General features: G+C 43.3%; 1 protein-coding gene across 1 annotated transcript in view; it reads left to right on the top strand.

The window, feature by feature from the left end:
• Positions 1-18966, top strand: part of LOC124132738 (cadherin-99C-like) — a 39534-nt gene extending 20568 nt beyond the window's left edge. Inside the window, exons 7-14 of the mRNA XM_048400895.1 lie at positions 1175-1318; positions 1900-1987; positions 2708-2814; positions 3399-3480; positions 4447-4940; positions 6540-6830; positions 12730-12867; positions 17426-18966. Of these exons, the coding sequence (XP_048256852.1) occupies positions 1175-1318; positions 1900-1987; positions 2708-2814; positions 3399-3480; positions 4447-4466 (441 nt within the window). The 3' untranslated portion in view covers positions 4467-4940; positions 6540-6830; positions 12730-12867; positions 17426-18966. The remainder of the gene's footprint in view (positions 1-1174; positions 1319-1899; positions 1988-2707; positions 2815-3398; positions 3481-4446; positions 4941-6539; positions 6831-12729; positions 12868-17425) is intronic.
• The last annotated feature ends 755 nt before the right edge of the window (positions 18967-19721 follow it).

The raw sequence follows: 19721 nt of genomic DNA, 5'->3' as shown, positions 1-19721 counted from the left end.
TCTGTACTGTAACGGTGTGCACCTTAAACTGTAGATGGACTCTCTGTACTGTAACGGTGGCACCTTAAACTGTAGTTGGACCTTACGTGAGTGTGAATGTACAGCTAATGGTCCTGTATGCCAACTCTTTAAGCCACTTTTAGCAATATTCCAGCAATATCATGGCGGGGGACACCAGAAATGGGCTTCACACATTGTACCCATGTCGGAATCGAACCCGTGTTTTCGGCGTGACGAACGAACGCTTTAACCACTAGGCTACTCGACCGCCCCTGTGTACTGTAACGTTGTGTAACCCTGTTGTCCAGCAGATACGTGTAAGTCGATTTATTAATATATATTATGTGAGGAAATACTGTATTTATCGGTGAACATATTATTGATATCACTTGAATTTAATAACACGTAGCCTTTAAAGTGGGCCAGTCTCAAAATAACGAATACAGAATGTATTTAACACGCGACAGAAACGGTAAAGAAATAAAACATTCCGTTTCGAAAGTAGTTGGTAGACACTCACATACTGATAACAAAAAGAACTACATCGAAGTACAAACGCCTGTAAAGCCGACTCCAGTCCAGTCATTGAGGGCACAATGATATGTGTATGCTTGTTTGTTGTTTAACGCCGCAGTCAGCAAAATGCCAGCTATGTGACGGCAGTCTGTAAATAATCGAGTCTGGACCAGATAATCCAGTGATTGATATGAGCATCGATCCACGCAATTGGGATACGATGACATTCATCAACCAAGTCAGCGAGCCTGACCACCCGATCCCGTTAGTCGCCTCTGACGACAAGCATAGTCACCTTTTACGGCAGGCATGTGTTCCAGCTGAAGACCTATTCTACCCCGGATCTTCACGGGTCCAATGATATGTGCCTTACAACCGTATTTTCAGGCCGGCTGGACCAAGTCATTAGAGGAACACAGTTTATATCTATTTGAGGCAACCAACTTTTAATGATAGGCCAATATGTACATGTTTTTGCATGGTACTTCAGAGCATTATTTCTGGAAATTGCATCAGAGCTGTGTTTTTACACTAAAAGTGACTAAAAGTTTATTTTCAAAACTTCTTTTAATCGGCTGTAATGTCACAAGTATACTTGACGTGTATTTTTGTCATTTTTGCGGGGACTTCTATTTTGAGTTATACTGTTAATCGTTAGGATATCGGAAAACGCACCTCCTATACCGTGATGAGGGTGAACATCGCAGACCAAGATGACCAGGGGCCCGAGTTCTACACGTCGGACTGTGTCCCCGGGCTCTGTCACATTCGCTACACTGCCAGCGTGGGGACCACCTTCACTGTGAGTTATGAATGAATGGTGCCAGCCCAACAGCAACCAAACACATGGTAAAGAAGTATTATCTATGTACAGTAAACTACGGTTATAACGAACTCAAAGGGACTACTAATTTTAGTTCGTTATAACCGTAATTCGTTATAAGCATATATACAGCATAACTACAGCATATAGTCGGGACGAAAAAGTTAGATCGTTATATCCGTTAGTTCGTTATAAGCGTGTTCGTTATAACCGTAGTTTACTGTAATTGAAGTTTCAGAAAGAGCAGAGTTCACCTCGAAAATTGGTTTTGTGGACATCATTAAAGGAAAAAAAGTGTAACCTTGAGAGTGCAACTGTTTTGTGCTGTACATTGGAAATTTGGATTTGACAAAAATACTTTAAACGTTACTAGCCTAGCGCTGAGCCAAAACAATGCAAAAAAAACAACTATGGTGCCCCTATCAAATATATACATCACCATCGAATAACTATTTCCTGTTTGCTTCATTTGTATCCACCATCAAACATGGGTGTATACTTTCTTGTGCCCGGCAGTTTACAATGAACAAATGATGCTATCCGACTGTGACATGTTCCAGGGAGCTATAACTACAGTCTGCCCAGAACGAGTTGCCGCGCGGGACAAGGACACTCTAAATGCATCGATAAGTTACAGCATCGCGTCAAGTGAGTACAAAATCTATTTATTTATCTATTTATCTATTTTATTTATATAATCCACACCCAACGTGCCTAAAGCGCTACATTATTACCTCAGTCAATGTTTGTTTTGTTTGTATGTTGTTTAACGCTGCACTCAGCAATAATCCAGCTATATGACGGCGGTCTGTAAATAATCGAGTCTGGACCAGACAATCCACAATGGGATACGATGACATGCATCAACCAAGTCAGCGAGTCTTACCACCCGATCCCGTTAGTCGCTTCTTACGACAAGCATAGTCGCCTTTTACGGCAAGCATGGGTTGCTGAAGACCTATTGTACCCCGTATCTTCACGGGCCCCACTCAATGGATCAGTGGACACTCCAATTTCATTTTCAGCTCCCTGTGAAATATACAACCCAAGTTGCCTTATGAGGCGCTCGAAGGTTTGTTTGTCACATCTCAACCTATCGGGTACCCTTTTACTGCTGGGTGACCAGGGGCATATTTCGAACAAAGTCACTTGCGACACATGTTACATGTGTATCAATGTGTGCTAGACCGAAGCCCCAGAAACTCTCTTCATTTCGGGCTTTCCTCTCACATTACGCCGACACACTGGAATACTGATGAATATTCATGCTAATGAGATTGCAGACAAAAAGTTGTTTATGTGAATATCAATTTAAGTTCAATTGAGAATATGATAAACAAAATTATACAATAAACGATTACATAATAGGTAACGCACCGGCCTACTTCTCTTACTTCACTATCAACAACATCATGGGGACGGTGTCAGTGATCCAACCCATAGGCAAAGCTCTACTTGTGACACTAACCATTGAAGTAAGTTTGCTGCCAATTCCTTTACTTTTTGTCCTTTGGAGTATACTGCTTAGTTTCCACAAAGTGTATTACCTCAATATAAAACAGACTCTCAAGACCCTCTAATATCCTAAATGCAATAGGCGACCTCATGGGCTCTACAGTTCTATCATCTTCCCGAGGCAAGGGAGTTAACTGACTGTAAAAGTCCAGTTTCCACCCTTGCCGAAGTAGGCTGGAATTCCTGGGCTCGATCGCAGCGTCACCAGTGGCTGTTACGAGTTAAGTCCCTTCTATGCCTCTCCTATGGACCAATCAGATTCCACCTCGCGCATCACTTGCATTTGCTTCAAACAAAATGGCGGCGCCCAGTCAAGACGATCTGATCGACAATCAAGATCTATATTGTGAGAAATCGCGGCCTAGTGCCTAGTGGTTAAAGCGTTCGCTCGTCACGCCGAAGACCCGGGTTCGATTCCCGACATGTGTACAATGTGTGAAGCCCATTTCTGGTGTCCCCCGCCGCGTTATTGCTGGAATAATGCTTAAAGCGGCGTAAAATCAAACTCGCTCGCTCATCAAAATACCGTGCGTTATCTGTGCAGGCTACTGAGGTTACACTGCTGAGGCATACCGAAATGACGAGTCTCACAGTGACGTTTCGGGATCCCACGACTCCTTGCTCGTGTAGGTATACTCTTCATGTTGCGATACGTCTCTGAGCCGTTGTCATGGACGACATCCGTAGGATGATGGCATTGGCACTACATTAACATGAAGACAATACATTTCACTGAATATGTTTCGTGCTGTCGGTGTCAACAGTTTCCAAACATTGTGTAAATAGACGTGAGAGACACTGTTAGATAAAGCACGGCCCCTGGAATCAAATATCAGTTATCGAACAACATTAAATATTCCTTTTTTCAGATGCATTTATTTCCGATTCTGAAATGATTTATGTGACGTTAGTTCATTTAATTATTGCAATAATCTGTCTGTATATGCCATGTTGTATTGTGGGGCTCGTCACGCCGAAGACCCGGGTTCGATTCCCGACACGGGTACAATGTGTGAAGCCCATTTCTGGTGTCCCCCGCCGTGATATTGCTGGAATATTGCTAAAAGCGGCGTAAAAGCATACTCACTCACTCACTCACTCATGTTGTAATGCTGATATATTGGTGTATGTCATGCTGTATTATTGATGCATTGGTTGTGTTATACTTATGTACAACTAATCGTTACCTCGTTTCTTCTCATCCCGTTACGCCATTGCCATTCTTCGTACAGACATCCATTACGTCATCGCCATGCTTCATACAGACATCCATTACGTCATTGCCATTTTTTGTACAGACATCCATTACGTCATTGCCATTCTTCGTACGCTGTTACATAATTCCTTCATATGTTTTCATCCAAATATAAAAACGTTTGTTTGCATATGAATCTTAACACTCGACAAAATCTCCTTCCGTGTAATATTATATTGTTTAAGTTATATAATCCATTCTCTCACACACCCTTACAATGTGTAATAGCTGGGAGTAAACGAAGGTAGTCAGAATCTTAAGCCTTCTTTTGTTTTCTTAAATCAGTATTTTATTTTTTTGTCAATACTGTGTGACTTATGCCTCTCTTTCTTTTCAGGCATGGCGAGATCTGCATGAAAGTGTTCATCGTGTCATATGTAATACACGCCTAACAATAGAATAAGACCTGGGCATCAGCTTTATCAACAAAAGTAGCACAAGTGTTTCAGATGTTTACAAGAGAATTAGCGACTTATAATTGAACTTGAATTTTGTTATTTGCGTGTTCGAACTTGTGACTCACAGGATGCATTTGACTGATATGTTTCATAACTGTTCGACAGACATGTTTGACATGGACACCTCCTGCTATTGACAATACAGAGTACTATTCATCAAACAACTTGACATTTAGTTCACATCGATTTCATACAGAAAACTAATATTGTTTCATATGTGTCTGTATTGACAGAGAAGACCACATGGTGGCGCGTGAATGTTTTCTCCACAAGACTGTTTGTGTGTTGGCTGGCAACTGACGGGATGGTCGATGGTGCAGATCGCTGGTGAATACGACCCACTGTCACATAACAGCAGCAGGAAATCCCCAGGGTATGTCTCCCGGGGATATGTAACCTACGTTCAGGAAAGTCAGCCGCAAAAAAAAAACTTTTTCATTTCAGTATTTCTGAACATCGGATTCTTTCCGGGTCCGTAGGGTAGTCAAGTAGCTTGCGTTCTATCACGCTGAATGGACTGTTGGATTCCCAACTGTGTGAAGGCGACATTGTTGTCATTCCTCCTGTTGGACCATTATTAAAGCGGCGTAAAACTTAATTTACCCCCTCTCTCATTTACCCATCCACCCCCTCTCTGCCTCTCACTCACTCACTCACTTAATACGACGCACGCACACACGCACGCACGCGCATCAACACACACACGTGCAAATCGGTGTTAAAATTAAATGAAAACAGCATTTGTTTGACTTCCCATCATTGGAACAACGTGTCTAGCCTTGTGTCCCTAGACGTGTTTTAGTAACGTTAAACGTCACTCGCCTATCATCTCCGATACGGGTAGGATATTTCCCGGGTCATAATGTGACATATTTACGACTTTTTAAACAAAACAGTACACGTTGTTGCTCTGTTGTATGTGGATTATGTTTCAAATGCCTATTTTCTTATATGCTATTTGGGGGCACGGGTGGCCCAGTCGTCTAGGGCGCGGCGATTCGCTGGGCAGAGTTGCGTACCTTGGTCACGCCAGAAACCTATGATTGTGGGTTCGAATCCCGGTTCGCCCCGATTATGTTTCTAGGTTTGTCAGCACCATACCCATGCTCGTGGGTTTCACCGAAGTGGTAAACGTCTGAGACCTGCATCTCTTCGGGCTTTCCTCCCACATTAAGTGAGTGAGTGAGTTTGGTTTTACGCCGCTTTTAGCAATATTCCAGCAATATCACGGCGGGGGACACCAGAAATAGGCTTCACACATTGTACCCATGTCGGGATTCGAACCCGGGTCTTCGGCGTGACGAGCGAACGCTTTAACCACTAGGCTACCCGACCGCCCCCCTCCCACATTAAGCTGACACGCCGTGCTATAACTGGAATAATGTTAAAAGCGGCGTTAAACCCATCTCACTCACTCACTCACTCATATGTTATTTTGTTTTGCATTTTACGTTTAATGATTCCGCCCCTGAAAGTAATCTATCGATTTACATCGGTCATATAGGATGCAGTGTCCTCACTGGTCAACAATAGGGCTCCGTAATAGGATATTCATGTCTGTGAAATCAATCAATATTGGGTATCGACCAATTTGTTAACTGCCAAGTCCTTTGTAGAGAAAATATATTGCCAAAAGCTGTAAAAGCGATTCTCTGTTCCTGAAAGCTTGTCCAAGTTGAGATGCCTTTCGTTATGGAGGCTGGATACCAGTAGCTCAATCTTTAGTCTGTAAACTATGTAAATATCTAGGCCCAAAGATACGCTGTCACACAGATTATGTCACGATGCAAGTGTTGTTTCTTCGCCAAGCCCTGTAGCTAGGGATACCGGACAGCACTTTGTGGATAGCTGGAGAAGGCGTCCTCAACCATCCATCCCAGCTCGTTCCTACTGTACCCCTACCTGCATCCTGTACACGGAGCGAGGTGAGAAGGCGGGTTTCTCTGTAGACAGACTGTTCTTCCCATTGCAGCCGGACTGTTCGAGATGTGGCGCAGCAGTTTTACCCCAGGAGCCTCATCCCACCCGGCACCTGTAGTCATGGAGTGATACCGGGGTGGAATGGCTGGATTTTCAGAACAATCAGGGTGGTGTAAATTCTCCCTCGCATGTCTGGTTCTGGGATTGTTGAGCCTGGCGTTCGGGGTAGGATACCCCGAGTGGATATTATTCTCTACTGATATAACATTTCAAGCCGGACTGTGGCAACTGTGCACGGAGGGACTGAAGAGATGCAGTGTCTATGCCATTGGAGAACAAAAATGTGAGTTCTTCCTAATAAGTACGATTAGTTTAGGAAATTGCAAAATGAACGGGTTTAACGCCGCTTTTAACAGTATTAGTTATATCGTGGCGTGTCAGCTTAATTAGGTAGGAAAGCCTGGCGTGATGCAGGTCTCAGACGTTTACCACTTCGGTGAAACCCACGAGCACGGGTATGGTGCTGACAAACCTATAAACATAATCGGGGCGAACCGGGATTCGAACCCACAATCATAGGTTTCTGGCGTGCCCAAGGTACCCAACTCTGCACAGCGAATCGCCGCGCCGAAGACGACTTGGCCACCCGTGACCCCCTATAGTAGGTAGATGATAAACAGTAATAACAATGGAATACATGTATAGTTGGGCTGTCCCCATGGAGTTATAAATAATAATAATGGAGTTATGATTCTGAAGCGATCTTTAATATCGGAGTTGAATATCGGAGTGAAACACATTGATTTATAAATTGTTATATACATATACCTATTCCTATATAACAGTATATATGCATTGTTGCACACTGTTGGACCCGTGAAGATCCGGGGTAGAATAGGTCTTTAGCAACCCATACTTGCCGTAAAAGGTGACTATGATTCTCGTAAGAGGCGACTTGCGGGGTCGGGTGGTCAGACTCGCTGACTTGGTTGATGCATGTCATCGTATCCCATTTGCGAGGATCGATGCTAATGATGACATTCAGAAGATTATCTGGTCCAGACTCGATAATTTACAGACCGCCGTCATATAGCTCTAATATTGCTGAGTGCGGCGTTAAGCAACAAACAAACAAACAAACAAACACACTGTTGAAGGATTATTACATATACATTGTATTACACAGAGGAATAGTTATAATCTAATAATATTTATTTTGTTATATACAGCTCCACCGTGTTATTACTCACACACTCAGTCATGTCACATAATATGTACATTGCCATATACAGAGGAACGGTCTTCACGTAACAAAATACATGCATTGCCATAAACAGAGGAACGGTCTTCACGTAACATAATACATACATTGCCATATACAGAGGAACGGTCTTCACATAACAAATACATACATTGCCATATACAGAGGAACGGTCTTCACGTAACATAATACGTACATTGCCATATACAGAGGAACGTTCTTCACGTAACATAATACATACATTGCCACATACAGAGGAACGGTCTTCACGTAACATAATACATACATTGCCATATACAGAGGAACGGTCTTCACGTAACATAATACATTTATTGCCATATACAGAGGAACGGTCTTCACGTAACATAAAACATACATTGCCATATACAGAGGAACGGTCTTCACGTAACATAATACATACATTGCCATATACAGAGGAACGGTCTTCACGTAACATAATACATACATTGTCACATACAGAGGAACGGTCTTCACGTAACATAATACATACATTGCCATATACAGAGGAACGGTCTTCCCGTAACATAATACATTTATTGCCATATACAGAGGAACGGTCTTCCCGTAACAAAATACATACATTGCCATATACAGAGGGGCGGTCTTCACGTAACATAATACATACATTGCCATATACAGAGGAACGGTCTTCACGTAACAAAATACATACATTGCCATATACAGAGGAACGGTCTTCACGTAACATAATACATACATTGCCACAAACAGAGAAACGGTCTTCACGTAACATAATACATACATTGCCATTAACAGAGGAACGGTCTTCACGTAACATAATACATACATTGTCATATACAGAGGAACGGTCTTCACGTAACATAATACATACATTGCCATTAACAGAGGAACGGTCTTCACGTAACATAATACATACATTGCCATATACAGAGGAACGGTCTTCACGTAACATAATACATACATTGCCACATACAGAGGAACGGTCTTCACGTAACATAATACATACATTGCCATATACAGAGGAACGGTCTTCACGTAACATAATACATTTATTGCCATATACAGAGGAACGGTCTTCCCGTAACAAAATACATACATTGCCATATACAGAGGGGCGGTCTTCACGTAACATAATACATACATTGCCATATACAGAGGAACGGTCTTCACGTAACAAAATACATACATTGCCATATACAGAGGAACGGTCTTCACGTAACATAATACATTTATTGCCATATACAGAGGAACGGTCTTCACGTAACATAATACATACATTGCCATATACAGAGGAACGGTCTTCACGTAACATAATACATACATTGTCACATACAGAGGAACGGTCTTCACGTAACATAATACATACATTGCCATATACAGAGGAACGGTCTTCACGTAACATAATACATTTATTGCCATATACAGAGGAACGGTCTTCCCGTAACAAAATACATACATTGCCATATACAGAGGGGCGGTCTTCACGTAACATAATACATACATTGCCATATACAGAGGAACGGTCTTCACGTAACATAATACATACATTGTGACATACAGAGGAACGGTCTTCACGTAACATAATACATACATTGCCATATACAGAGGAACGGTCTTCACGTAACATAATACATACATTGCCACAAACAGAGGAACGGTCTTCACGTAACATAATACATACATTGCCATTAACAGAGGAACGGTCTTCACGTAACATAATACGTACATTGCCATATACAGAGGAACGGTCTTCACGTAACATAATACATACATTGCCATATACAGAGGAACGGTCTTCACGTAACATAATACATACATTGCCATATACAGAGGAACGGTCTTCCCGTAACAAAATACAAACATTGCCATATACAGAGGAACGGTCTTCACGTAACATAATACATACATTGCCATATACAGAGGAACGGTCTTCACGTAACATAATATTAGGAATTATCACCAATGTGTAGACGCAAATCTTCGTCTCGGGCAGAAAACCGTAAGGCTCGGAGAGCTGCTGTCATTTTTAGCGCCGAGTTCAGATTCAGTCATGATATATATACTTTTCAAAATATACTCGGAAATAAATTAAAGTTTTCTTAAATAATAAGAGTTAATAGTTTTGTATGATTATACTGAGCGAATTGGGTACAAGTAATAGCCGGTCATGAAGTATCGTGTAGATGTTAATCCCGCCATCGACTTTGAAGGACGATTGGGGTAAGATGTGAAATTTCAAGGTTGACATGTTTGGATCAGTAGTGAGTTTTACCGACACGATTTGTCAAACGTTCATTCACTCGATGAGACATACTGCGTATGAGTCTCCCATTGAATCCCAGTTCGCCCCGATTATGTTTTTAGGTTTGTCAGCACCATACCCATGCTCGTGTTACACCGAAGTGGCAAACGTCTGAGACCTGCATCACCTCAGGCTTTCCTCCCACATTAAGCCGTCATGCCGTGATATAACTGTAATACTGTTAAAAGCGGCGTTAAACCCAACTCACTCACTCACTCATCCAGACAGGCCCGGACACAACGCCCCATCGAAGACTTAAGCCTCATGATGGAGTCATTGCGTATGTGGTCCCACTCCTCTAAATGCACGTTTCAGCTGCCGTACGCTGTTCGGCAGGTTCCGACGTTGTCTTATTTGGCGTCCATGATGATCCCAGAGATGTCCTATCGGTGAGCGTGACGGTCCTGGCAACACGGGTACGTTATTGGTGTTAAGGAAGTCCTGGGTTATTCGAGCAGCTAGGGGCCTGGTGTTGTCCTGCTAGAACAGTATACCTTGTAGCTGTATTCTGCAGAATGAAATCAATGTAACGCTGTGCGTTGAAAACAAGGCGTGTCTTCCTTTCACCCCATGGAACCTCTTGGATGCATCACCTCGTCGATAGACCTTCATCCGACTACAATGGTGGAACGCATTGAACCTGCTCTCTTCGCTAAACAGTACACTTGACCAATGACGTCTCTGACAGCGTCGCACAGTACGAGACCACTGACGTTTGTTTCGCCGTGCTGACGGGTCAATTCCACTCCACGGTGGGGTCTGTAATTTCTGTAGCAGGAAATCATCCTGACACCGGGTGTGTCGAGAAGCGGACACGCAGATGCAACGCGCGCATACAGCTGTCCTCTCGTGGGGTTGCCACACGTGGTCTACCGCTTCGTGGTCTGTCCCTTGTGTGCCCAGTCTAGTGGTATACATCTAAAATGTATACTTTCTTTTGCTCGGCAGTGAATTTGATGAAACAATCACCCCTATTCCATTCTCATCTGACTATCAGCGCTAGCAGCCGTAGTCATCCCATTCCCTGCCTTTGGCTAAATTAAGAGACTTAATACTCGAGTTTCCTGAAAGAAATATCATTGCATAACTATTTCAGGTATTATATACTCTTCAAAAAAAGAAACTTGACATAGATGTAAAACCACTTTTCTCAAAATATCCATTTAATGAAATGTGATAAGAATAAGTCAAAAAGAAGCATGATCTTTCCATAATTCGCGGAAACAGATCCAAACCACATAAACGTAGCGTTTGGGGATCAATTTTACAGATTCATCCAAACGCAACCTGCTGTAAAAAAACGTGCAGCATAGGATCCTGCATTTATGCATGCATGCACCCCTGCTAAAGGGGTATAAAAAAAACACATCAACAGGCGGTCATTCAGACCCTATAACGACAGTAGACGCAGTGACAGAATGCCAAGACTGAATACAGCTCAACGCCACAACGCCATTGGCAGATTACAAGCTGGAGCAACTCAGCAAGATGTGTCCAGGCACCTTGGCGTATCCCGACAGACAATCTCCGCATTATGGACCCGGTACAACAACACCAACAGAGTTGACGACAGACCAAGGTCAGGGAGATCGATACATCCGGCTGCGACACCTACGAGAACCCACCACCACAGCAATGTCTACCACCACATAGATCCCTGGGCTACGCAGAATTTCAGATCAAACAGTACGCAACAGATTGAGGGAGGCCGGACTTTTTGTACTAAGACCTGTTCGACGTCGTGTATTGACGTCATCTGGCAGACCGTCTGCATTGGTGTCAACAGAGGGTGAGATGGGCACGTTCAAGGTGGAGAAATATACTGTTCCTTGATGAGTCCCGTTTTCTACACACACGTGCTGATGGGCGCACACGTATCTGCAGACGTCGGGGTGAACGTTACGCCCCCAACTGTGTGCAGTAGGTTGTCCCATTTGGCGGCGGGAGTGTCATGGTGTTGGCCGGAATTCATCACGGTGGTAGGACGCCTCTCGTGCATGTGGCAGGTACATTGACAGGCGTGCGTTACAGAGACTTGATCCTACAGCCTTACGTTCTGCCTCACTTCAACGTTCACGGTGGGCAATTCCAGCAAGACAACGCTCGACCGCATATTGCACGTGTTTGTCAGGACTTTCTACAGCGCAACAGCATCCAGCCATTACCTTGGCCAGCGCGGTCACCATATTTGTCCCCAATTGAGCATCTGTGGGACGAGTTGGATCGACGCGTGCGCAGAAGGACTCCACCACTCAAAAACACTTCCGACGCTTCTTGTGGCGCTTCAGCATAAATGGCAGCACATTCCACAGCGTGTTATTCACAACTTGATTGCATCTATGGGTCGTCGGTGTCAAGCGGTAATTGATGCATGTGGTGGTCACAACCGATATTTCCTGTACCCCTGTGACATTAACTATTGTGTACGTGTGTCTGTCTGTGCGACACGATTAATGTTTTGAACATTGTGTACATTGATCCTCAAACGGTGTGTCAATTATGGTTTCTGTTTCCTATTTTCAAACATTGTTTTTATCTTAAATTTTGAAAGACGGTGTCAAGTTTCTTTTTTTGAAGAGTAGTCTAGTTCGACACCTATTGGCTACTTTACGCAAATATAGGTTATGCCCAACGTTGTATTCAAACCAATAATTCAGATGTTTTTTTGCATGGTTGCAGTGTGGTTCGAGGCTGTGCGGGGGATCCAGGTCCTGTCGGGGATCCTTTACCTCATCACCGTGTGCGTGTTTTCCAAACAGGTGTGCTCGTCAACGTATATTGATGGGAAGAGTGTCATCATATTGTCATTTTTGACAGGTAAACATTGTTTTATAACATATTATATTGATAATGTATTCACACGAAAAAAAGAAAAGGGGACAATCTCTCACAGTCAAAACTGAGGGCTTTCCGCCGTAGCACATTGTAATTCAGCTACAGATAACAGGTGTATTCTCTCCATATAACCCCGTAAACATCCGGGTTACAATAGGTCTTCAGCAACCCATGCTTGCCGTAAAAGGCGACTATGCTTGTCGTAAGAGGCGACTAACGGGATCGGGTGGTCAGGCTCGCTGACTTGGTTGATGCATGTCATTATATCTCACTTTGTGTGGATCGATGCTCATATCAATCACTGGATTGTCTGGACTAGACTCGATTATTTATAGACCGCCGTCATATAGCTGTTATATTGCTGAGTACGTCGTTAAACAACAAACAAATCAAATGCCAGTTTCGCCTATAAGCTGGACGGACTTGTATGTTATTGTAATCGTCAACGACCTTCATCTCTTTTGGTTTCCCTCCAACCGCAAGCTGCCACACCAGGGGCCTCTATTCAAAGCAGCCATTAACTAATCTTTCTCACTCACTCTTCTTAGGTTTAGCCATTTTGCCACTTGAACTCGTGAGGATTCCTGGTAAGAATATAGGTCCCATTCAACCAATGCGACTAAACAGATTGAGTGCTTGGTTGATATCGTATCCCAATTGTGGAGATCGATGCTCATTATGTCAATCACTGGATTGTCTGGTCCAAACTCGATTAATTACATGCGTGCGTGCTGTGCTGGGTCTAGTGCTAGTCCGCACTAATGCCGCTTATATAGTGCTAGTCCGCACTAATGCCGCTTATATAGTGCTTGCCCAATGAGATACCATTTCAAGCCAACCAGTCCTTTTTAAATGCTGAACGCCAGACACTACATCCACTACCCCACTGATGTTCTTGTTAATTACAGTTGTTCGTGTGTAAAAACGGCTTTATTAAAACCGACAATTCGCCATATCTGATTTCGGTACATCGTGACCTTTTTGGATGGGAGGCTGATTATGGGCTTCGACCTATCGATACATAAGCCGCGTCTTGTGTGTGTTTGTTGTTTAACGCCGCACTCAGCAATATTCCAGCTATATGACGGCGGTCTGTAAGTAATCGAGTCTGGACCAGACAATCCAGTGATTGACATCATGAGCATCGATCCACGCAATTGGGAAACGATGACATGCATAAACCAAGTCAGCGAGCCTGACCAGTCGCCTTTTACGACAAGCATGGGTTGCTGAAGACCTATTCTACCCCGGATCTTCACGGGCCTTGTGTGTGTACACCAACCATTAACTAAATTGTAAGGCAAAATAAAGAACACACTTGAAATTCGATTTGACTGAATAAAATGTTATAAATCTATTACCAGGCAGAAAGCAGTCACTGAAACTTAGGTCCAAAACACAACCGGGATACCCGCTTCAAATGTACATCTCCATCGAATAACCGTTTCTTGTTGGTTCACTTTTCGCCACCATAAAACAAGGGTGTATACTTTCTTTTGCCCGGCAGTTTACATGAGGTATTACGGTACTCGTGCTCTTCCTGATTAACTAGTAACAGTGTGGCAGTGCCACCAGTGATTATGGTCCAATTCTTGTTTGTTTCATTTTTCGCCACCATAAAACAAGGATGTGTACTTTCTTTTGCCCGGTAGTTTACATGAGGTATTTAGGTACTCGTGCTCTTCCTGATTAACTAGTAAGGGTGTGGCAGTGCAACCAGTGATGGTTCTGAGTCCTTATTGAAGAACTCCATTATCTTCGCAACACAGTATTGGTAAAACACACGTTAAGTGGTCCAGTACGGCAGTGCGTGAAATCCACCTGCAGCATGTGTTGAATAAATAACAGAACTAATTAGGTCATTGCTTACTTCAGAAGGCTTGTACTTCTATGAAGACAAAGACCCGGTACAGGCGCACATCATGCCATTAATGTCTAGACATCCCTGTCTCTGATCAACAGACGGACGGGTGGCATACATAGACATGCAGTTGTATCGATAACAGTATTAAAGAAAGGACACTACAATGAATTGATTCAAAGCTGACAAGGCGTTTCGCAACACAGGCGTACATCGTCAATCATTTGTTGTATAAATGAAACGTTTCATAAATAAAATAGTAATCAACCCGGAATAACATGACTTTATCGATTATCATTGTCACATAAAATGGGAGCTGTCACTCTTTGTTTGTTTTTTTAATTCTTTACAAGAAAATGTCGTCCTGGTTCCATGAAGACCAATAATCGAATGAAGTAACGCAATGCCATACATGGATACGTTTCAAATGTAATACATTCACGTATCCGTTTATAGCTGCAATGTGTTCATATGAATGGTTAATATTCAATGTCAATTTTCATAAATGAATGCACACAGTTCATAGATTTAATTTATCACCTGAAGATCGATGCGCAATGGACACGCACCTCAAGAAGTGTATCTAACTATGAAAGGAAACAGGAACATCAAGATAATTTTCTTACCGTTTGTATTAAATCAGGCGATAATAAATATTTCACATTCAACTGTATAACTGACTTCCGAAAAGCCGACGATCGCTCGTCACTCTGGAGATACCCGATTGCCTACATAGGTGCAGACCCGTGATTCCGGGGTAGAATAGGTCTTCAGCAACCCATGCTTGCCGTAAAAGTGGACTATGCTTGTCGTAAAAGGCGACTAACGGGATCGGGTGGTCAGGCTCGCTGACTTTATGCATGTCATCGATCCCAATTGCGTGGATCGATGCTCATGATATTAATCCCTGGATTGTCTGGTCCAGACTCGATTATTTATAGACCGCCGTCATATAGCTGTAATATTGCTGAGTGTTGCGTTAAACAACAAACCAAACTAACCAACATAGGTGCAATGTGTGAGTCATCCCTTGGGTAGTGTGGTAACTGTGTTTTGGGGAGCCAAGAGACCCAGCAACAGTTACCTAATCGTATTGCCGTTACGTGTCGCCATGGGCAGTTGAAGCTATGAGTCTGCAGCTCGCATTGCTGTCAAGGAGTAAGGGGTCCATCGACCGTTGCTCCTTACTACCTACATAAACATTTATGTACAGTCGCGCATTCATACAAGCATTAACAAGATACTCGCATAAACTTTACTATAAGCTTAAGTGAGTGAGTGAGTATGGTTTTACGCCGCTTTTAGCAATATTCCAGCAATATCACGGCGGGGGACACCAGAAATGGGCTTCACACATTGTACCCATGTCGGGAATCAAACCCAGGTCTTCGGCGTGACGAGCGAACGCTTTAACCACTAGGCTACCCGACCTCCCTATAAGCTTAAGTCCATCTCACAATACACAACTACGTGGACAGTACTAGACAGAACAGGCTCGTCACAGAGGGCAACTGGAAAGACCGAGGTGTGACTCGATCAACTAACTGTAAATCCCGTACCACTCTCCTAATGATGAAGCTACCTTTTTAAAATGTTCGAGTCTGACCAGCTTTTGACACATGTCCGGATAGATCCATATCAGCCCTGATGTCATGTTTGTCTCGTGATCGGATAAATAGCGAGAACTATACCGGGTTCTTTCTTGATTTCCTTCCTGATCTATGTAGTTTGTCTCTCACGATTCAAGTGTCTCCGTTGTTTTATAAAAACACAACGACACCATCAAAGCAATCACGAAAGTAACCCCCATTCTAAATGCTGAATTTGTTATTGTTTTCAAAGGTGTTGGGAATGCATTTTCACCCGATAACAATAGTGATGGACTCATGCTAAAGTCAGCGTTAAAGCTCATACAGAAGTTCTATGCCAAGCTGTACATGTTAACCCTTCCTTCAATAACCAGGAGCTACGGGTGGCCCAGTCGTCTAAGGCGCCGCGATTCGCTGTGCAGAGTTGCGTCCCTTGGGCACGCCAGAAACCTATGATTGTGGGTTCGAATCCCGGTTCGCCCCGATTATGTTTCTAGGTTTGTCAGCACCATACCCGTGATCGATGGTTTCACCGAACTGGTAAACGTCAGAGACCTGCATCACGTTGGGCTTTCCTCCCACATCAATCTGACACGCCGTGATATAACTGGAATAATGTTAAAAGCGGCGTTAAACCCAACTCACTCACTCACTCCTTCAATAACCAACCCTCACGAGTCACTGTAGGTGTACAGTTATGACACCACGTTTTCCAGATTTAAAGATTCACATATTTGTTCAATCCTTTCGAACATTTAGCATTCACTTCGCCAATAAACAATGGACTGACATATATTCTAGGTACGTGTAATCTAGCGTTTCACATGTGTGTTCCTCTTCAGTAGGGCGGTCGGGTAGCCTAGTGGTGAAAGTGTTCGCTCGTCACGCCGATGACCCAGGTTCGATTCCCGACATGGGTACATTGTGTGAAGCCCATTCCTGGTGTCCCCCGCCGTGATATTGCTGGAATATTGCTAAAGCGGCGTAAAACCAAACTCACTCACTCACTCCTCTTCAGTATTATATGGTTGGCATGAATTTAGATAAAGATGTTTCAGTTGATGGTCCACGCGCTTCTGTTTCTCTCCAGGGTCGCTGTCGATAGTCGGGGCAATAGTGTACACCACACAGATCAAGTTAAGCCTCTACACAAAGTTATCCCTAAGTTTCTGGTTCACGCTTCTTGGAGCCGGGGCTGCTCTGTTGGCTGGCTTCTTCCTCCTCATCAACCGCCGGGCCTACCGGGGAAGCATCGTCACCCCCATGCCCGCACAGAACAGGGGGATCGTCAAGCCAGTGAACGGGGGAGTGACGGTAGTCCAACAGTCAACCGCTATAGGAGGACCAATGGCACCGGCATATTCTACCGGATATGACGTCACACACGGAATGCAACCGGGTTATCCCCCTTCGGAAGGCTATGGACAGCGGTTTCAAGGTCAGCCTGGGGCCCCTCCACCGTACAGCGTCTCTAATAACAACGCCTATATCCCGGGTCAGATTGAGGGGGTTGGGGCGTGGCCGACAGGGAACCAGGGTCTCGTTCAGACGCTAGTCCATGTCGCTACTACAAACCCTCCTGTTAAGTAGCACATGTGGAGTGTTAACGTAATGACAAAGGCGTGACCTGCTCAAATTGACATGTTACATTTGAATGCACTATCCCCGGAATGGGTTAAGCTTTCGTGAATATGAAATATGTATAGGTAACCATCGTTTTTGAAAACTAATTAAGGAATCATATTTTTAACAAAATACGTTCAGAAACTTTCCGAAACCATCGGCGGTTGCAATACCTTCACACAACTGCTAAGTAAATAAATTGGATTCCTGTTTTTGGAGTGTTGGATTAGCACATGTGTTCGTTATGACGAAAACGCCGATTGTGTGTAGCCCATTGTTGCTATCCCCTGCTGTGATATGGCTGAAATATTGCTAAAAACAAACAAACCATATCAGGTTTCATCTCAAAATTGATGTCAATTATTTTTTCAAAAAAATGTTAGAAGGAAATATGTTCCGTTAATGGTGTTACGTGTACACTGTGTAATGCAGTTTGATTCATTTACTTGCTTCATGATCCCAACGGCTATAGAACCCTTAAACCTTCACCCACAAATTCTGGATTAATATTTTATATGAGCTAACTCTTTTATGTTCAATGAAACAACCCAAGGAGCATGTTTCCATGGCAATTTATTTAAAATGTCCCACTCCTGATCAAGTAAAGAAATTGTGTTCATCCTTCCTTGTGCTCGGCAGCCCTGGGGACGGGTTTTTTCCTCTCCATGGACCTACAAAATTCGTATCGTCACCCCCCTTACCCCACAGAACCCGGGGTTAAGTAATAAGTCATTGCACGAGGGAATAACGGTGCTCCATCGGTATGCCCCAGGCAGGGTTGAGGTCAATGAGACACGTTAGTTTGTTGTTAATTGTCCGTAAGTCAAGCAATAGAAACAAGGCTCTGGTACATTGTTACTGCTGGTTATTTAATGTTGTTGTGTCGTGATGTTGTTCAAATCAGACTTATGCAGAGTTCAAGTTGCTGTTGTGTTGAGTGTATAAACTAGCTTTAGTTAAGTGTTGTTTTTTGTATCCGCTACATTAAAATACTAACTTAATTTCGAATACGCACATGCTATTTATATGTTTTTCGATCGGGGCGCTGGGGTAGCTTAGTGGTTAAAGCGTTCGCTCGTCACGCCGAAGATCCGGGTTCGATTCCCGACATGGGTACAATGTGTGAAGCCCTTTTCTGGTGTCCCCCGCCGTGATATTGCTGCAATATTAAAGCGGCGTAAAACCATACTCACTCTATACTCACTCACTCATACTTATTCTATAAAGTTCAGGTTATGGAGTTGTCATACAGTACCATTAGCTGCTGTTCTAAACAATGCTGCAACCATATCATACTGTCGTGTGAGTTAGTAGACACAAACTCTTTTCTTTCGTTATCTCATCATCATACAATATAGGTTGTAGCAGGATCACTCGGGGTACATAGGTTTTATGCGTCAGACATGTTTTACTGTGACATTGCAAAAGAATTGACACAAATTCATAATTGATAGAAAATAGTTGTTCGATTGAGATGAGGTTAACTTGTGCTATGTCACGTGACTTCGATTGACTCGGAAAATGCGTGTGGCGTTTTGCTTTGAAGCGGGGTATAAGGGATTTATTCTGTCTCTCAGAAATCCACGTGCAGCCTGTATTGCTCCTGGCGGGGTATAAGAGATTTATTCCCCCGCTGAGAGATTTATTACCCTCCAAGGCGGATTACACATCTCATCATTCTGACATGGAAGTATGATAATTAGTACTTATATTTGTCTGTGATATTTGGTTTTCAACTCTTTTACGTGTTAGGGTTATATCGG

Source organism: Haliotis rufescens, unplaced genomic scaffold, assembly GCF_023055435.1.
Source record: "Haliotis rufescens isolate VD_foot unplaced genomic scaffold, xgHalRufe1.0.p SCAF_20, whole genome shotgun sequence".
Lineage (NCBI taxonomy): Eukaryota > Metazoa > Mollusca > Gastropoda > Lepetellida > Haliotidae > Haliotis > Haliotis rufescens.
Note: the sequence above shows the minus strand (reverse complement) of the source record. Positions and strands in the feature narration are given on the sequence as shown.